This window comes from Helianthus annuus, chromosome 14 (assembly GCF_002127325.2).
Source record: "Helianthus annuus cultivar XRQ/B chromosome 14, HanXRQr2.0-SUNRISE, whole genome shotgun sequence".
Classification (NCBI taxonomy): Eukaryota; Viridiplantae; Streptophyta; class Magnoliopsida; order Asterales; family Asteraceae; genus Helianthus; species Helianthus annuus.
Window position 1 is genome coordinate 113,386,026 of NC_035446.2, and position 22,375 is coordinate 113,408,400.

The 22,375-nt window shown below is 35.8% G+C and overlaps 1 protein-coding gene across 1 annotated transcript in view; it reads right to left on the reverse strand.

Annotated features, from left to right (window-relative positions):
* LOC110909066 overlaps positions 1-22,375 on the reverse strand; it is a 129,913-nt gene that overhangs the window by 100,353 nt on the left and 7,185 nt on the right. The window contains exons 2-3 of the mRNA XM_035982663.1: positions 15,358-15,393; positions 11,744-11,779 (exon numbers count right to left, since the gene is read on the reverse strand). Of these exons, the coding sequence (XP_035838556.1) occupies positions 11,744-11,779; positions 15,358-15,390 (69 nt within the window). The 5' untranslated portion in view covers positions 15,391-15,393. The remainder of the gene's footprint in view (positions 1-11,743; positions 11,780-15,357; positions 15,394-22,375) is intronic.

Below are 22,375 nucleotides of genomic sequence, written 5' to 3' on the forward strand. Positions count from 1 at the left end.
TTGAAAATAAGTTACAAATTTAATTTAGTTAGCTATTAAAAAGGAAGACTAACAATTAATGATCTATCTAATTTTACCAATACACCCTATCACCCATATTAAATACAAAAATTAAATGAAGTAAAATGAAGCATTCTTATTGGTTGAAATTTGTTTTTTTTTTATTCTTACAAAAAATTTCTTCTCATTTGAACTCTCCACTAGAAGATTATACACTCTTATATTTCGATTAAACAATAATTGATCTCTCTGATCCTCTTTATCTTTAACAATACTTCAAGATTAATCCAAAATTTTGGCTAATATGTAATATCTTTATCTTTAACAATACTTCAAGATTAATCCAAAATTTTGGTTAACTAGTATTAAGGGCCCACGCGTTGCGGCGGGGGCATAGACCGTGCCAAATAACACTAATGCTACACAACTACAAGCGACCAACAATACCGGAAAAACCCGTAAAAACAAAATAAATAAAAAGGAAAAAATAACAACGAACGAAAAGCATACGTAAAATCGTTGAACCACGTATGCCAGTTGCGACATGTTTACTCACAAAGTTAGAACGAACCGTAAAACAAAAAAATTGCAAAAGATGAAAAATACGTGGATCAAAGTTGAAAATAAAAATGTGTTTGGGTTAAATTGTAAAAGATGAAAAGTTTTGTGTTAAAAGTAAAAAAAAAACTTAAAATGCAAAAATATAAACCATTGGGTTAGAAGTGAAAAGTTAGATTTTTTTTTTTTGAAAAACACCCTATGCATAAAGTACATTCTACGAAGCATAAAATTTTTTTGAAATTTGTTCTTTTTTATTCTTACAAAAAATTTTCTTCTCATTTGAACCCTCCACTAGAAGATTATACACTCTTATATTTTGATTAAACAATAATTGATCTCTCTGATCCTCTTTATCTTTAACAATACTTCAAGATTAATCCAAAATTTTGGCTAATATGTAATATCTTTATCTTTAACAATACTTCAAGATTAATCCAAAATTTTGGCTAACTAGTATTAAGGGCCCACGCGTTGCGGCAGGGGCATAGACCGTGCCAAATAACACTAATGCTACACAACTACAAGCGACCAACAATACCGGAAAAACCCGTAAAAACAAAATAAATAAAAAGGAAAAAATAACACCGAACGAAAAGCATACGTAAAATCGCTGAACCACGTATGCCAGTTGCGACATGTTTACTCACAAAGTTAGAGCGAACCGTAAAACAAAAAAATTGCAAAAGATGAAAAATACGTGGATCAAAGTTGAAAATAAAAATGTGTTTGGGTTAAATTGTAAAAGATGAAAAGTTTTGTGTTAAAAGTAAAAAAAAAACTTAAAATGCAAAAATATAAACCATTGGGTTAGAAGTGAAAAATTAGATTTTTTTTTTGGAAAACTCCCTATGCATAAATTACATTCTATGAAGCATAAAAAATTTCCTAATTTATAATACGGTAATATGTAATTGTATAGAGCCAACAAATAATATTCTAACACAACTAAGAACACACTATTGGTTTTTCGAGTTTCGGTTTAAAAAAGAAACAAAACAAACCTTATCTATTTTTGTAGTGGGTTAAGTATACACGTGTGATGCCATAAATTGATAAAGCTAGGTATCTATATCTATACTATATAATAAAAGAAACCTGTTTGAGTACATATGTCACTTCCTCATGTCCTCTCTAATAAAAGATAATTAATTTACCAACGAAAACAATCATGTTTTGTAATTGGTTAATCTAAATAATTAATTCATGTGTTACAACCAATCCTAAAACTTTAAGTTAGAATTTTTCAGATGAATTTTATCTCTTTAATATTTTTTACTCTTTCTATATTTTTATTAATAATAATAATGTGTTCGGATTGATTAAATTAAATTAAATTTAATATGCCAATTGTGAGTATTACAATGATAATAAAATAAACATATATAATGTAAAAATAAAAGCGAACATATTTTTCCATGTTTAACCACTTTTGTTTTATTAGTTATATATATTAAACTATTGCCGGACTCATAACAATTAACATGTATGAGTTTATATGGACTCTTTTTTATTTCGAAAATTGTGTAATTTATAATTCTATATTCATTACATAATAATCTTAATTTTATAGACAAAGTTATGCAAGTAATATTCATTATTTACATATAGGAAAATTCTAATTTTATAATCAAAGTTGTGTCATCTTTTCAAAGATTTTTATTTTAATTTTAACAAAACCTATTAAAAAATTAAGATCTTTTAGGGGGAAATTTGACAACTTTTAAAATGATTTTTTTTTTAGAAAGAGGGTATGACATGTAATAAGAGGGTATGTTTAACTCACCCCCAATGACAATTATTATTACTTTTCCATGTTTAACCACTTTTGTTTTTATTTCCGAGTAAAGAAACGATACGAGAATTTTCTGATAAGCTGCAACGACTCTATATCGCTTCTGGTTATGCACATGAAGGAGGAGGAAGATGATGACTTCAAGATATTCGAATAATCAGTTATTGGGTCTTGACCTCTTGTGGCCTTCATTTAACTTGAAGCAAATTTACCGTATAATATTAATGGTATTAGAAAATGTTTTTAGGGCTTTTTTACCTTGATTGTTATTTATAGTATTAAACTAAATAGGTGGTAAATGTTTAAAAAATAAACTTAACTAAATTTATAATTGCCACGTGAATGTTCATTTTCTTAAATACATATCTTGACAATTCCATATGTTAACAAATTACATTATACTTTATTCAATTATTATTTAACCATGCAATGCATATATTTTTTAAAACATTATTTTTTTATTATTAATCATATAACATTACATTTATATTAACTCATTTATGTCAATCTAGCATATAAATATCTTTGTCTTTGTTTTGCATTTACAAGAAATATTTATTATATAGTTTAAATTGTTCAACCCGTGTAATACACGGGGAACTAACCTAGTTATATAATATATTAATATTATCTCATGAATTTTAATCTAACTCTGCAACTCATATTAAAATAAAACTACTGAAACTGTCCTGGTAAAATTTCAAAAATAACCCCAAATACTGTAAAAAAGGAAGATGTAATTTAACATATACTAGTTGTTTTTAGTTGCGCGTTCCATGAAAACAGAGCAAATGACAATGTAGAACAAAGCATATTACATGTACCAAACATCATGGTATAGATGCCTTAAGCTTACAACAGATCGCATCTATATCGTTTGATATGTTCCATTTCTATTACACAACTTTCCTTTCCAAATTATCCTTAGACAATTCCTCAATCGACTTCTTCCAACACGTATACCTCAATCTTGGATTTTACAATTTCACCTAATAACATTCCACCAACCACACCTCCCACGTCTCAAACACACCTACTCCACTAACCACACCTCCCACATCTACAACCTCTTCCTCTACATCAAACACTCCTCAATTTCCTAACTGGGACTCTCCTCCTTCTTCTTCTTCTTCTTCTTCTTCTTCACAATCTCCATCTCCTCCTCCTACTCGCCAATGTCCTCTAATTATGTATCTATGGATTCCAGCATCCTGTCGAACCGACCTTCTTTACCGTTGCAAACCAAAATCTGGAGTAGCACCAAGCTATGAGCGCTGAATTTATAGCTCTTGTAGACAATGGTACTTGGACCCTAGTTCCACCTTTTCCTAAAGCTAACTTTATCGATTGTAAGTGGGTCTACAGGATCAAGAAAGATCAACATGGTGTTGTTACGCGCTACAAGGCTCGTCTTATTGCTAAAGGGTTTTTCCAGCAACCTAGCATTGATTTCAATGAGAGATTTATCATCAAGCTCATAACAACTCGAGTGGTTCTCCCTCTTGTTGTTATAGTGTAATGGACAATTTGTTAACTTGATGTTCAAAATGACTTCCTACATGAGGATCTTACAACTATAGTTACTTTAAGAAAACCACAAGGCTTCATCGATCCCCCAACACCCGGATAACGACTGCTTGCTACAAAAATCACTTTACGGCCTCAAAGAAGCCCTATACGCTTGGTTTCGTCGTCAGTCACATGCCCTCCCCATCTTAGGGATTCTTGGCTCGAAGATTGACCCCTCTCTCTTTACTTGCAAACATGGAAAAACTCGTCTCTACACCCTGGTTTATGTGGACGCTAACTTAGTTACATGTAATGACACTACTGCAATTAATTGTGTTATTCGATTACTCAGAAAAGCATTTGTCGTCAAGGATTTTGGGGCTCTTGATTATTTTCTGATTGAAAAGGTCATAGGCTACAATATTCGTGAGAATTCTTCCATTGATCTTGTGACAACCGGTGATTTACGACTTCTAATTACGCGATTTACAAACATTAGGACGATAATAAATAGTATTTACGATGCAAATAAGCTTACTTAGGCGTTTGGAGTGCCTAGGAACGTCTAACCGACTTTGCAGTTGCGTATGACGATCCGTGGAGGAACTGCAGAATATTTAACGACAACGAACTGAAACCGTACAAAATACTGACAACGCCGACAAATACGGATTTTATACGAATATTTTATATTAATAAATTTAGTTTCGCGAATTTATCGTGCTTCCGTGTGCCACAAAACGTAAACGTGGAAGAAAAACGCGACTACAGGAACGCACCGTCAACGAAACGAAAGCATCGGACACGCATATTACCTTCAAAAACTAAAATTTTACGATGTTTTTAGCTTCATAATTAAATTTTAATATACGTAGTTGAAACCGGATCGAAAAACGGATTAAAAACAATAAACGACGCAATTTCACGCGATTTTAACCGTAACCGACAACGAACGTGCAAACACCGACTACTGACCATATCTTACTCATGTTAATACTAAAATTTTATTTTACGACGCTTCATGACATTCGGGTTTTGAAAACGGTTTCGTATGTGCAGACGGGCCGTTTATAACACGGAAATTGGGCTTGTGGGCATTGGGCCCAAGCCCCTGATTTCCCTAAAACCCTAGTATTTAACCAACTAAAACCCTAATTTCTTCATTGTTACCAGCCGACACACAACTGATTTCCCTCCCAACCTTATCTTCTTGTCTACACCCACAAATGAAAAGTTGAGCTTCCATCAAACACAGACCTCTTTCACATTTGAGAAAAAAAAAAAAAAAACCCTAACCCCTCTACAAAAACTACAGCCGCACCCCTATAACTTCCCCTCATTTTGGTTTGTTCACTGCATCTTGTTCTTGTAACACACAGCCAAACACCCCTTGTTCTCCCATAAATATCCGGCCACGGATCGGTGGCTCCGGCGCCGATACCGACCGGCCACACCCCCTTCGACTCCCCTGCATCTCCTACACACCCACCTTTCTTCCCCCTCCTTCGGTCTGTGTAACGGCCCACTGCCGTGAGCGGTTTCTCCGACAACCCCCCCTGTTAATAAAAGTACGGCCACCACCACCACCGTCTGGTGGCGGCGGCGATGGTACAACGAGAGAGATGGAGGCGACAAGTTCAGAGAGAGAGAGAGTGAGTTCAAGATAGAGAAATCGTAGAGTTTGGAGGAGAGCCGCCGCCGTCGACGGCGGGGCGTGGCGGTGGTCGGAGTCGCTGCCCGACAGTTAGCACAGTTCAGGTCAGGTTCAGTTCAGCTTGGTTGTTCGAATGGTATGCAGTTTTGTTTTGTTTCGGGTTTTATCTTGGGTCTTGCAGTTTCAGTTACAGTTCAGCGGATCAGATGGGTTTGGGGTTCGGTCGATATCAGGCACGGGTCAAAGCTTGGTTCGGGTTACGTCTCACGTTTCGGCTCAGCAGGTTCGGAAGTTTTGGGTCTCAGCTGAGTGTGGTTCGGGTTTTCTGTTCGGGTCGCGTATTGGGTTCGGGTCAGCCGCGGTCAACCACGGGTCGGTGGTTCGAGAGATGGTTCAGTTTTGGTTCAGTCAAAACTGGTCAAAGCTCGGTCAATCTGGTCAACATCAAGTCAACTGCTCGGTTTCGGGTTTTGGACTCAGCTGGTTCGGGTCAACTGTGGTTTGGGTCAAGATTCGGGTGCGGTCAACGGTTTTGGGACCGAGTCAACCCGGTCAAACCTGGTCAACTCGGTTGACTCGGTCGACTCGGTCAACTCAGTTAGCCTATCCGACAAATCGACGCGAAGGCTTTGGTAAAGATTTTAACGGCCCGACTATTTCGTATTTTTATAGTTTTAACTCATTACATGAAAACGAGCTCGAACCGAAATAAAATGATGAATCGATAGTTAAAGTATACTTTGATTTATTATTTCGTTTATATAAATTGATTATACGTAAATATTGTTGAATTTTGATAAAATAACGACAACTTGTGTTGTCGGGAGCGTCCAAAAACAGAGGAAACTTTGCCCGTTTTTTGAGGAAATCTGAAACCAAAACGCGTTCTATTATAAGACAAAACTTATTGGATCCGAGAAACTTTTATAAAAACAAATACAAGTATTAAATTTCTTACGACGACACTTTACAACTTTCGAAAACGACGATTCGGAAATTTTTTACAACAAATAAATATAGTTATTATATTTATTTTAAACTTCGAAATTTCGACAATTATTTATAAAAATAAATATAGATTGTATATTTATTTCGAACATCAAATAACTTGGATTTCTTTTGTAAATATGTATGAATGTAGATCATATATTTATTTCGAATATTGAACCACACGACGCTTCTTTTATAATATAAATATAGTTATATATTTATTTTAAATACCAAACGACGCGAATTCGTTTTATAAAATAAATATAGTTTATATTTATTTCAAATTTCGTACAATACGAATTCTTTTATAAAAATAAATATAATTATATATTATATATTTATTTTCGAACACATTATAAAATAAATATAACTTTTTATATTTAGAGTAAACTGCAATTTTACCCCCTGATGTTAGGGGTCATTGACACTCTTACCCTCCTAAGGAAATAATTGCAATTTTACCCCCCACTGTTTGAGGTTATGTCGCAACATTACCCCCTAAACTCAAATTTGTTGTCTGGTTAATAAAAGCATGGAAGAGTCAAAGGGCAAATAGGTAATTTCACGTTAATTAGTACCTTATATATTATAATAACCCTTAAACTAAACATAATCTCAAAATCTTACCCCCTAAGCTTCTTCCATCCACTCCTTCCATCCATCCACCTCCGGCGATCCATCCACCACCGGCGATCCATCCACCACCATCCATCCTTCCACCTCCACCACCTGTTTCCACCTCTACCACCGGCTTCCACCCCAACCTCCACCACCGGCTTCCAACTAACAATGAGTGAAGAGAACCCCATCCTTCCACCTCTCCCTCCGGCGACCACAATGGCGACCACACCTCCTCCGATGCACATGGTTTCCGGCGACAACAACCGATCCTCCTTTTGGTCTCTGCTGTCAGGTATAAACCGATCTGTGTGAACAAGTTAAAAACAGGGGGTTATTGAAACATCCATCTTTATGTGTTTGCAGTGGACATGAGGATTCGGTGGTCAGTCCGATCGATTGTGGTCTCAGTGGTGGTGAAAATGCGGGGCCGCCCTTTCCTACACTTCCAGTTTCCCCCGCAGCAGGAAATGGTTGTGTAAAATTCTAATATATTAGGATGTTTTGGGTTAATATGTAGTGTAGTTGACTGTTAATGTGGGTTATATATTAGGATCTTTTGGTATGCTTGATTGTACAGGTTATATTTTGGTATGCTTGATCATAGAAAGGTTATGTTAGGGCTGTTCACGAGCCGAACCGAACCGATCAGACCTTTGCTCGTGCTCGGTTCGTTTACAAACCGATCCGAACCGAACCGAGCGTTTTTTCAACCGAGCCAAAGTCGAGCGAGCGTCTTTCGATCCGAGCATTTTTCGAACGAACGTCGAGCGAGTATCGAGCGTCGCAGAATAAACAAGGAAAGTGACGATGGGAGTGCTAGTTATTAGAATAAAGTGCAGTTTTCGTCCCTGATGTTTCGTCCAATAGAACACAAGTAAAAATTTAACAAATAACAAGGAATACAAAAACACTCAACTAGTTCTATCGAGATTAACTAAGCGGGAAGATAAATCGTCGACCGATTGAAACATACCCTTGTTCTATCGGAAGTTTGAAATTGAATGAATCGATTGAAGCAAAACCCTGACGAGTTGGCGTATTGGCGAGTGGCGATGGAGAAATCAAATAACGATGGCCAATGGGGGCATTTGATATGTTCTTGCACTTCTAAATCAAATAGCGGGTTGAGACTTGAGCATTGATCGACGACGCTTCACATTTTAGTATTTGAAATTTTGACCCAATTACTCAAATGGACATTGAAGTATTGGATAGTGGACAATTGGTATTGAATTTCGATTCTAATTATTTAAATGAGCTCTATTTGGATCTTGGACCAAACATTGTTAATGTTGGTCTCTAGTCATTTCATTAAAAATGATACACACAAAAACACAAATATGTATATATATATATATATATATATATATTAAAAAAATAAATCGAGCCAACCGATCCGAACCGAACTGAGCGGACCTTTGCTCGTGCTCGGTTCGTTTACAAACCGAACCGATCCGAACCGAGCATTTTTTTAATCGAGCTGAATCGAACGAGCAAATTCCGAGCATTTTCCGAGCGAGCATCAAACGAGCGTCGAGCGCCGAGCAATTTGAACAGCCCTAGGTTATGTGGGTTATATTTGACTGTTAAGTTGCTGCTGTTTGGTTATTGATCATAGAACAGAACAGATTGACTGTTAAGTTGCTGCTATTTGGTTTGATCATAGAACAGAACAGATTGACTGTTAAGCATTGACTGTTTGGTTTGATCATAGAACAGAACAGATTGACTGTTAAGCATTAAAACTGGCATGTTAAGTTGCTTCTGATATAGATTCTAGTTTTAATGGTTGAGACCTTGTTAAGCATTAAAACTGGCATGGTAATAGAACAGAACCTTTGATGATATAGATTCTGTTAGTTGCTGCTGTTTGGTAAATGACATTAAAACTGGCATGTTAAGTTGCTTCTGATATAGATTCTGTTAGTTGCTGCTGTTTGGTTTGATGATAGAACAGAACCTTTAGCAATGGTTTTAATGCTTCTGATATAGCAATGGTTATGATGCATTTGCATTACAGAATTCCGTTAACATGCCAGCTTTAATGCTTCTGATATGGCAATGGTTCAACCTTGCATTAAGGTACCATGGAACCTTTGTTTTCAACATGCCAGTTTTATGCCAGTTTTAAGAATTCTAACATGAAGTAAGAATTCTGTTACAACCTTGCATTCCAACCATGAAGTAAGAATTGTGTTCCAACCTTTAAATGAATTTGAATTGAATCAGTCAACATATTTGATGCCAGGGTGTTTATAAGGGTGGTGGAATCGAATATGGATGGTGGCGGGAAAGGTTTTGGAAGTTGCAGGGGGTAATTTTGCTTCGAAACACAAAGTATAGGGGATAATAAGAAAGGGCATTTTAGTAATTTAACCCAAGTCAACAGATCAGCTAACATATTTGATGCCAGGGGGTAAACATGCGACATAACAGCAAACGTTGGGGGGGGTAAAATAAAAGGGTAAAATAGTCATTTCACCCCCAAGTCAAAAGACCAGTCAACAAAATTGAAGCCGGGGGGTAATGTTGCGACATAACCTCAAACAGTGGGGGGTAAAATTGCAATTATTTCCTTGGGGGGGGGGGGTAAGGGTGCCAATGACCCCTAACCTCAGGGGTAAAATTGCAGTTTACTCTTATATTTATTTCAAACGCCGAAACGGCCGGTACCTTTTTTTGATACATATTATACAAGACGCAACATATAATACGAATTTGTTATATACTATTTCCATATAATTATTCTTTATATACACGTCCGATTTCTCGAGACGATAATGCGATTATAACGATATATTTATATATTTTTATATATAAATATTTATATATTTTAAACCTCTCGAAAGTCTTACCAAGACTTGTTAATTACCGTCAATAAACGAGTTAAGCAAGTAAAACTTAATCACTTTAGTTAAGTTAAAACTTACCGTCGAATCGTTCGGTTAACGATTCGGTAGAGCTCGGTGACACGTAGTTTAGTTACCGCTTTTGGTTAGAAACTTATAAGATATTCCGTGATTAGGGATATTATAGAATGCATGCTAGCGAGTCACATCTTGTAAACGACATCGCATAGTCGTTTTTAGCTAGCTTGCACAGGAATGTCAAGGTGAGTTCATAACCCCCACTTTTTTACGGTTTTACATTTTTATAAATGTTTTCGGGGGTGGAAAGACATGCAAGTTTTGCAAAAATAAACAATTTTTCGATGAACGAAAACTCATATTTCTAAACCATGTTACGAATGGATTACAAAGAACTTAAATAGTTTACGAACGATTTATACTAAATATATCGGTTTTACAAAACAAATGCGTACTTTCGAAACGTGCACGATTTTCATGAATAGGGATGGGATCGTCCTAGTTATAACAACGGGACTGCGTTGGTCTGCGTTTGAAGAACAAGACACCCAGTGAGTTCATGTCCCCCTTTTCTCTTAATTGTTTTCGGATTTTATAACTCTTGGGGGTGAAATACATGTCAACATGGGTATGATTTGGCTATGAAATGAACTATTAGATAATGTGAGCATAGGCTGAAACTGAAGTGCCATTAACTCTCTTAAGAACCATGGACAAGGGTTAGATCTATGGCCGAGACCCACTCATGGTCCTTGTGTGACCACTTAGAGTGCTGTTGTGTCCCAGTTGAGGTGATTCGACAACGGTCAAGGTGATTTGACACAGTCAAGGTGATTTGATACAGTTAAGGGGATTTGACACAATCAAGGGGATTTGACACAATCAAGGGGATTTGACACAGTCGAGGTGATTTGACACTAATAATAGTCTACTCGGGTTGAGTACTCCCTATGTCGTCACATATATTGATGTCCTTGCAAAACATTAATGATCTGTTCATAGACGCTTTACATACCTGTTTTCAAAAGAATCTCTCAAATGTTTACAAGTTTATTTGGAGCTCACAGTTTTCATATAACATGCCGAGAAAAATGATTTTACTAAATTTTTCTCCACAACTTTTAAACCGGTAAACAAAAAGATTTATTTAAAAATCTTTTCCAAAACAAACTATGAACTCCCTCAACTTTTGTTGATTGTTTGCATGTTTCTTTCTCAGGTTACTTTTTCAAATCATGGCGCGGTTGGAATAGGAGAACTATTGGAGATTCGAGTACTTAGTGGGCGTTCGTTTTCTCGAAGTCTTAGCTTATTTGCTTCCGCTGTGCAATGAAGATGCCAGTCCAGTCATGCCATGCTCTGATATTTCGGGGTGTGACAGATCTGCTATAGATAATCCTATTGAATGTAACCATTCTGACTTTCTACACTCATATGTTAATGAATTGTTGTTATGCACGACCCTAATGGATCTTTTGATTTTAGATGGATGCCAGCGTTTTGCTGCTAGATTTTTTGCGAGGATCTTTTATGTTTAAAAGTACATGAAGAATCTACAGCTCTAATACCATAAATAAATAGCTTAAGAGATTACGCGTATTACGTTTTCATGGTAATTCAAAATAAAATACTAAGGGCCAATCAATATATAGAGCAACAATCTTATCAATTAGGCAGTTAGGTTAAACTAATTAACCAAACAGAACTAAACTAGCACAAGAGGAGCATAACTAACAAGCATAGACTTACATCATCATAACGTAGTCGCTGTAAACCCCTGATCACCTGCACAACAATATATACAATATTATATAGTGAGTCAAACATAATTGCATGATACCATGACTATAGTCTATACTAGAGGACCACAACTGATAATAGCTCTACCTTCCTCAGATCGAGCGAGCTATTTTAATTGCATGTTTCAATCAAGGAAAACTACAACTAAAGGCCGTGAGTTGTGTGATCATCTGAATATTATTTTCAGAACTAACTAGCACAAGAGGAGCACAACTAATTAATTAACTATCATAAGTACTGTGATTACTCTCTAACTAAGAACAACGAGCATAGAAATACATAATTGGGATCTGCATCTGACATTGAGCAAGTTAAAACAATCAAGTGTTTAAAAACAACCAAATCAAAAGAATTATGTGAAAAAACCTGTTGAACAAAAGAAAACCAATCAAAATTTTCAAAACAATCAAGTGTTTCAAAACAACCCAATGTGCGGGTTTGTGTGAATGTTTCAGCTGTACTTTTCTTTCGCGGTTTAACACCACTGCCGCAACATGTGCCTTTCCGTTTATTAGATACTACTAAAACACAACGAGATGAATATTAGTTTGTTGCCCAGAATCTTCTTGATGAACACAAAGAATATAACAATGAATGAATAAACACAAACTAACCTTTGATTTGTGAAAGAATAATGATTGTGAATGTATATATGTATTATAATTGAAATATCTAACCCTATTTATACTAATCGAAGAGTTGTGATTGTAGAGACGTGCCCCTTCTCGAATAGTCGTGTCTCTTGAACATGTGGGTTAGATTGCTTGTGAAGAGGTGCGTCCCTTTCCTGTTTGCTTGATGCCGTCGACGTCAACAGTTGTGACCCAAGGAGATGTCGCTCCAATCATGTTGTAGGTTATCAACTTTCAATTTGACACCTTTGGCCCTTGCACTTATCTAACTAATCTAATTATAACGTAAACTAACTATTAACTATTTACATAAACTACCCACTAATTTTGACCCACATGGATTAAGGAATTACATATCAATATTCCCCCCTAATTTCTTAATCCATGCCATCAACATATTCATGCTTCTGCTTCTGCATCTTCATTCTTCAAGAGAATGAAGTATTCATCTTCCACTTGATCTTCTTTACTTGCACCTGGATCCTTTTCTTATGACTCGATTGCCATCATGTGGTTCTCCATCTTTATCACGAACTTGTTGTAAAAGATCCTTGCAATCTTCTTTGATTGCCATTAGGAGAGTTGGTTCCTCGTCTTCTTGCACGAGATTTGATTCCTCTCCTCTTTGGTTTGATTCAGGACAATCTGAGGCATAATGACCAAACTTTTAGCAATTATAACATTTTATCTTGCTTAAATTCTTCCCAAACTTCTTTTGGTTGCTTCTGTTCTTGTAAGCATTCTGTGAGGCACTCTCCCCCCTTCTTTGTTCTTTATAGTTATCATGTGATGAATCTTCATCATCTTCTTCTTGCCTGAACTTTCCATCATGGCACTTGCGTTGTGATGAATTCAACCTTCCTCGTCCTTTGTTCCTAAAACGCCTTCCACGACCATAGTTTTTGTCACGTCGTGTATACATAAGTTTCTCTTGATTATATATCGGGTTTTCATCCACCAAACCAGTCCTTTCTTCAGAGGCTTTCAATCTTCCAATTGTCTCATCTAGCATCGTTGTTTCTAGATCGGCGAATTGTTCAATGGTTGCAACAATTTGAATGAACCTTCTCGGTACAGAACTTAGAAGTTTCCGTACTAATGTTGGCATATCAAAAGTTGATCCAAGAATACTTGCCCTCGTGATAATACTATTTAGTCTTGCAGTGAATGAATCGATAGTGTCTTCCTCCTTCATTTTTAACATCTCAAACTCTGTTTTGAGTGTTTGAAGACGTGCCTTCTGCACTCGATCTGCACCGACGTTTCTTGTATTTAGTGCATCCCAAATTTCTTTTGCACTCTTGCAACTTGTATTATCATATCTTCCGGTAGTGCTTGATATAAGTAAGCGGTCGCCGCCATATCCTTCTTTTCGGCCGCTTGCGTATTTTCCTTTGGTTCTATCATTTCCCATAGTCCGTGTGCCCTAAAAATGGTTTTTATACGGATTGCCCATACCGTATAGTTTGTAGACTTTAAGATAGGACATTGAAACTGGGAGAACGAACTACTCTCTTTAATTACTACCGCATTTGACGGAGAGGCTCCTCCTGAATCCGCCATAAATTCTTTCCCAACAATTTCCACTTTCTATACTTTGGTTTTCTCCTAAAACCGAAGTCTATGATTCCAAAATTCACATAACTTTCTATCGGAATCAAACCAATTTCTAAACCCTATATAAATTCCAGAAAAACATAATGTAGAACTTGGAATTTGCAAACCGACGTAATTCTGACTTCTCTTATCGTGATTCTCCGCACGGTTTTCTTACTTTCTTAACAACCCTCTTGGCTGCGTTTTTTCTTTGCGGTAAAATGGACCCCAAAACTTCTTAGATTTTGTCTTTTTTGCAAATTTCAAACAACCGAAACTTCTCTGATTCGCAATTGTTTCTTCAAACCAAAATACAAACTTTTCAGATTTCTTTCCTTCTTCTAAACCCGAATCGCAGCCTCTTGCCCGCTTGATGCGATTGGTGTTAAAAACTTAACAAGAACAACCCAATCAATGCCTCATGGATGATCAGAGTTGTAAAGAACGGAATTCAACCACCCGCTTGATAACCGTCTTCCAAAAACGAATTTGAGCCCTAGGATCTGATACAACTGTTGCCCAGAATCTTCTTGATGAACACAATGAATATAACAATGAATGAATAAACACAAACTAACCTTTGATTTCTCAATGAATAATGATTGTGAATGTATGAGTATGTATTACAATTGAGATATCTAACCCTATTTATACTAATCGAAGAGTTGCGATTGTAGAGACGTGTCCCTTCTTGAATAGTCGTGTCTCTTGAACATGTGGGTGAGATTGATTGTGAAGAGGTGCGTCCCTTTCCTGTTTGCTTGATGCCGTCAATGTCAACAGTCGCGACCCAAGGAGATGTCGCTCCAATCATGTTGTAGGTTATCAACTTTCAATTTGACACATTTGGCCCTTGCACTTATCTAACTAATCTAATTATAACGTAAACTAACTATTAACTATTTACATAAACTACCCACTAATTTTAACCCACATGGATTAAGGAATTACATATCAATACCCCCCCCCCCCCAATTTCTTAATCCTATTGAATGTAACCATTCTGACTTTCTACCCTAATATGTTAATGAATTGTTGTTATGCACGATCCTAATGGATCTTTTGATTTTAGATGGATGCCAGAGTTTTGCTGCTAGATTTTTGCGAGGATCTTTTATGTTTAAAAGTACATCAAGAATCTACAGCTCTAATACCATAAATAAATCACTTAAAAGATTACGCGTATTATGTTTTCATGGTAATTCAAAATAAAAGACTAGGGGCCAATCAATATATAGAGCAACAATCTAAACAATTAGGCAGTTAGGTTAAACTAATTAACCAAACAGAACTAAACTAGCACTAGAGGAGCACAACTAACAAGCATAGACTTACATCATCATAACTTGGTCGCTGAAAACCCCACATCACCTACACAGCGATATATACAGTATTAGATAGTGAGTCAAACATAATTGCATGATACCATGACTATAGTCTATATCAGATGACCACAACTGATAATAGCTCTAGCTTCCTTAGATCGTGCGAGCTATTTTAATTGCATGTTTCAATCAACGAAAAATACAATTAAAGGCCGTGAGTTGTGTGATCTTCTGAATATTATTTTCAGAACTAACTAGCACAAGAGGAGCACAACTAATTAATTAACTATCATAAGTACTGTGATTATCTCTAACTAAGAACAACGAGCATAGAAATACATAATTGGGATCTGCAATTGAACAAGTCAAAACAAAAGTGTTTCAAAACAACCAAATCAAAATAATTATGTGAAAAAACCAGTTGAACAAAAGAAAACCAATCAAAATTTTCATCAACAGAAACCGATATTTGCAAAAGCATAAAAGTCAAAATTTAATCTATAGCAGTGATTTTGTTTTTTCAGAAAACCAATCAAAGTTTTTCCCCAATGTGCGAGTTTGTGTGAATGTTTCAGCTGTACTTTTCTTTCGCGGTTTAACACCACTGCCGCATCATGCGCCTTTCAGTTTATTAGATACTACTAAAACACAACGAGATGAATAGTAGTTTGTTGCCCAGAATCTTCTTGATGAACACAAAGAATATAACAATGAATGAATAAACACAAACTAACCTTTGATTTCTGAAAGAATAATGATTGTGAATGTATGAGTATATATTACAATTGAAATATCTAACCCTACATAATCGAAGAGTTGCGATTGAAGAGACGTGTCCCTTCTCGAATAGTCGTGTCTCTTGAACATGTGGGTGAGATTGATTGTGAAGAGGTGCATCCCTTTCCTGTTTGCTTGATGCCGTTGATGTCAACAGTCGTGACCCAAGGAGCTGTCGCTCCAATCATGTCGTAGGTTATCAACTTTCAATTTGCACCTTTGGCCCTTGCACTTATCTAACTAATCTAATTATAATGTAAACTAACTATCAACTATTTACATAAACTACCCACTAATTTTGACCCACATGGATTAAGGAATTACATATCAATATTCCCCCCTAATTTCTTAATCCATGCCTTGAACATCTTCATGCTTCAACATCTTCATTCTTCAAGAGAATGAAGTATTCATCTTCCACTTGATCTTCTTTACTTGCACCTAGATCCTTTTTCCGTGACTCGATTGTCATCATGTGCTTCTCCATCTTTATCACGAACTTGTTGTAAAAGATCCTTGCAGTTTTCTTTGATTGCCATTAGGAGAGTTGGTTCCTCGTCTTCTTGCACGAGATTTGATTCCTCTCCTCTTTGGTTTGATTCAGGACAATCTGAGGCATAATGACCAAACTTTTGGCAATTGTAGCATTTTATCTTGCTTAAATTCTTCCCAAACTTCTTTTGGTTTCTTCTATTCTTGTAAGCATTTTGTGAGGCAGTCTACTCCCTTCTTTGTTCTTTATAGTTATCACGTGATGATTCTTTATCACCTTCTTCTTGTCTGAACTTTCCATCATGGCACTTGCCTTGTGATGAATTCAACCTTCCTTGTCCATTGTTCCCAAAACACCTTCCACGACCATAGTTCTTGTCGCGTCGTGTATACATAAGTTTCTCTTAATTATATATCAGGTTTTCATCTACCAAACCGGTCCTTTTTTCATAGGCTTTCAATATTCCAATTGTCTCATCTAGCGTCGTTGTTTCTAGATCGGCGAATTGTTCAATGGTTGCAACAATTTGAACGAACCTTCTCGGTACATAACTTAGAAGTTTCTGTACTAATATTGGCTGGTCAAAAGTTGATCCAAGACTACTTTCCCTCGTGATAATACTATTTAGTCTTGCAGTGAACGAATTGATAGTGTCTTCCTCCTTCATTTTTAACATCTCAAACTCTGTTTTGAGTGTTTGAAGACGTGCCTTCTGCCCTCGATCTGCACCGACGTGTCTTGTCTTTAATGCATCCCAAATTTCTTTTGCACTCTTGGAACTTCTATTATCATATCTTCCGGTAGTGCTTGATATAAGTAAGCGGTATCCGTCATATCCTTCTTTTCATCCGCTTGCGTAGTTTCCTTTGGTTCTATCATTTCCCATAATCCGTTTGCCCTCAAAATGGTTTTTATACTGATTTCCCATACCATATAATTTGTAGACTTTAAGATAGGACATTGAAACTGGGAGAACGAACTACTCTCTTTAATTACTACCGCATTTGACAGAGGGGCTTCTCCTGAATCCGCCATAAATTCTTTCCCAACGATTTCCACTTTCTATACTTAGGTTTTCTCCTAAAACCGAAGTCTGTGATTCCAAAATTCACACTAACTTTCTAAAAGAATCAAACCAATTTCTAAACCTTATATAAATTCCAAAAAAACATAATGTAGAACCTGGAATTTGCGAACCGACGTAATTTCGACTTCTCTTATCGTGATTCTCCGCACGGTTTTCTGACTTTTCTTAATAACCCTCTTGGCTGCGTTTTTTCTTTGCGGTAAAATGGACCCCAAAACTTCTCAGATTTTGTCTCTTTTGCAAAATTCAAACAACCCAAACTTCTCTGATTCGCGATTGTTTCTTCAAACCAAAATACAAACTTCTCAGATTTGTTTCCTTCTTCTTAACCCGAATCGCAGCCTCTTGGCCGCTTAATGCGACTGGTGTTAAAAACTTAACAAGAACAATCCAATCAATGCGTCATGCATGATCAGAATTGTAAAGAACGGAATTCAACCACCCGCTTGATGACCGTCTTCCGAAAACGAATTTGAGCCCTAGGCGTACCGTATAATACCGCTATAGTTTTTTATTAGCGTAATCATGTGCTTATTATTATGTACGATTAAATAAAAAATCTATTGGAACAACATATATAGTTGATTTTTTATCATCACAAACCGAATATATACCGACCAAACAACATTGGTAACGACACCATATTGGTTTTTATAGTTTTCTCGAAGCGTCGATATAAAATTCATTGAACACGAAGTTATATTCGCAATAAAGTATTTTTTTGGTATCGTAAGCTATAGCGAGTGTCTGTACGATACCGGTATCGTAACAGACCGAATAACACCGGTACCGTATAGGTATTCGATTGGCAACGATTGTTATACCGAGTGCCAGTATCGTACTGGTACTATAATGAACCAGGCCGACCAATAATGAATAAAGGCCCACAACGAATCGCACAGGAATCCTACTAGAACATATATTAATTTACAACATGTCGAGGAACAGTATAGTTTCTTTGTTTTCAACATTGGCCATACATGTTTTGTTTTTATATGCTTGCACACCACACAGTGCATTTCCCCTAGCCGGAAACATTCAAGAGTTTTTACCGTTGCTATTCCCCATGGAAAACCATCCACTGCTACCATCCCTATCGCATCCGTTTTCCAAGTGGCATCGTCTACAAAGAGATGCATGACGTATCTCGCCTCTTCGATTAGCAAGTTTGCTATGTGAGTATGTAGTAATTACTGTTGACGATTTACAACCTATATTGCTCTAAGTAGGTCTTCTGCACAAGTTCTTTCCACGACATGTTCTATTTACTTGGGTTACACAACAGTCGAGTACAAATCTTGGAAGACAACATAAAACTAAAAATTCAATCTCTAACACACAAAGCTCGTATGATCATCCGCTCTCCGGTGAGTTCTGCCTTTCCCGACGAAACTACCCTCAACTCACTATCCAGTAGAAGCTATGGTTGAGGGAAAGTAATTAAATTCAAAGATTATTTGGGATTGCAAAGAAGGCTTTTCGGCGATTAAGGTGGTGAGTATGTTGCTCTAAGTAGGTCTTCGTCGGGGGAGTATGTTGTCGAAGGGGAATTCTAAGGTGGTGATGTATGGTGTCGTGTACCAACTCTATTTCTTTCTACCATTTTATCTATTTCTAGAGAAATCCTAAATCGCTCCTTCGCTCTGCCATATCTTTTCCACCACCACGAAACCAGCAACACCACCGTTGCAATTGCCATCGCAACCGCAGCACAACCACCTAGCCGCCGCCTAACGCTCAACACGACACCATCCCCACCTAATCATAGAGTAGGAATATATCTTTTTTATATTCGCTAGCATGAATTGGTTACCTCTTTACAAACAATTTGTTCTTCTTATAGTTCTAATTCTTATTTATAGTTTTTATTATTACTTTAGCTTATATTTAATGGGTTTAATAAATAAAGACACTTAGTTTGAGTTTCTCTTTATTAATTATCGAGCATTATTTTGAAAAGAAATGTTATAAAGAATATACGTATATAAGAAAGAAATGTTATGAAGAATATATAAGTAGATAAGTAAAATATGATAACTTCATAAAAATAAAAAGTTTAGTATTTGAAAAGGTGACAAGAGACATACGTCTTACTCTTTGTGGTTTGGAACAAACCTTTTTAGTTAATATGTTTGATTATGAAAATACTCTTATTATAAATAATTTTAATTTATATAATAAACCTACTCATCTTCCTTAACTCCTCACGTCTGTTCAGGTGAGCCCTGTTTACATCTTTTCTTGTTCCTTTAGCTTACCCACACACTTTGCTTTAACCATTCTTTTGTTAGCAAGCTTATGAGGGGCGGAGTGAAAATTTCATGGGGAGTGCTCAAGATTAGGTCGCATATATGCTTAAAGTAACAAAAAATTCATGGGGTGTGCCCGCCCACCCATAGATTCACCTAGGTCCGCCCGTGAACATACTTCAACACAATAAAAGAAAAAGTATATTATAGGGGGTAATTGAGTAAATTTGATGAATAAAAGAAATATGATTTTACTATTAATGATTACGTTCATATATCAATTTTAGTCTATTTTTTTTTGGCTTAATTGTTCTACATTTTTCAAGTTAAACGCCACAACATGCGTGTTTAATGCTTTTACATCTATTTTCCTTCAATTTAACAGTTTAATAGCTCCACCACAACACGCGGTTCTGATTTCTAAACTTGAATTTCCTGATGGATCAATTGTTTACAAACTTTGAAGATTGATTCTTTTTTTGATTTACCTTGGTTTACTCTCAGAGAACTAGAATTTTTGAGTCAATCAAGGACCCTTTGTATATTAGTATATTAACCTACTTCACCAGCACATAATCATTGCATTTGAGCAAGTTTTCCAACTAATGGTTTAAATTATGAAATTGTAGTTAAGTAATGATGAATCTTATGTGAATACTTCTATATGAGAATTTGTATTGGTTCGACTGTATATCTCAATAATTGTTATTATTTGAAATGTGATTTTCATTGTCATGATATAATGGTATTATTGTGTCAATTTTGATTATAGCTACACCATGATAACAATTAATGTAAAATAATATCAAGTGTCTAAATTGAATTAGAATTTGCATCATTAATAAATTGAGATCATTTCATTTATAAACCCGCCGCATCGAAAGGATTGACTTAAACTCGTTAGTTATGATTTTATAACTTTAAACCTTAAATTGTATTTTAAGTAAAATTCAAGGGTCCTAAATGAAATATAAAAATATAAAATAAAAAAAAGTCCTCTTCACCCTAAAATTCTTCATCTTCAACATCTTCTTCAACCTAACAAGTAGATCCCCATCTATTTCAACCAAGTCTCCGTGGGTGTTTGGGATTCCTTTTAAAAAATGGCTTATTAACTTATATAAATCATAAGTGAGAAGTTAGAAATTCTGACTTCTTAAAAATGACTTCTCAACACACAAAATCCTTCAAAATAAGCTAACCCAAACACTAAAAAAATAACTTATTAACTTTTATAAGTCAATAAGTCATAAGTTGCTCCAAAATAAGCTAACCCAAACACCCCCTTCATCTTCAGCAATCTTCCAAAAAAAGACCTTTATTACCATTTGAATTTTGTAGGCGGGACCAGACAAAGCAAAACAGACCAGTCCGCTGGAGCGGACTACCTCCATCCGGACTGCCATGTCACTGCCATCCATCGCCCTCGTCCGCTTGTGTTGTTGTCGTTCTTTTTTCAAACCAACGCACCGGACGGGTGCGTTGGAGATGCTTTTAAATCCCGCCTGAAACCATCACCATCAGTTCATCACCATCTTCACTGACCAAAACAAAACCCCACCATTTTCGATCAGCCTTTCTTCTTCTACAGCAGTCCACCCACACTATAATAATCGTTGGCAACATCACCGCCGACGCCCGAACTAAACTCTAAAATTTGTGAAAACTAAAAATTCACTCCTAATTATATATACCTATACAAAAAGTAACATGCAACCTTTTATTTGAAACACATACCCCTTTGTTTACACCTACTCTTTTATTTAAAAAACATACCCCTTTGTTTACACACACCCTTTTGTTTAAAACACATCTTCCTTTGTTTACACCCATTTGTTTAACATACACCATTATACATTATACATATGAATTGAAATTCATCATGAATAGTGATTTTGTATTTTATTTTAATATTATAAATTGTTTATTTATTGTTTATATCTATTTTTCATAGTGATCATATATTTTATTTTAATATTTTAAATAGTTTATTTATTGTTTATATCTGTTTTCCAGCATTTTTTTAATATTTCATAAATCATTCAATTTAATATTTTGTAATAACTTGCTTCCTTAATTTTTAAAAATTTAAACCTGCAACTATATTTTTTTTTACAATATTGCAATACAAATGGATACCGTGTCGCTGTTGTATCAAACCAAACAAACCAAAACCGTTGATGAATTGTAGTTTGTTATTGTGATGTACTTATTTACTTTTTTAGAATATTTTATTCATCATTTATTTATTTTTTTCTAATAACTTGCGTTTTGTGTTTATTTTTTGTCAACATCACGATAAAAAAATTATTTTTGATAACGGCCATTGGGTTGTTAACATACCAAACGAACCGAAATGATTGAACAACATTTGTAAAGCACCATCGCGTTATCATAACGTAACCAACCGAGCCGAGCAACA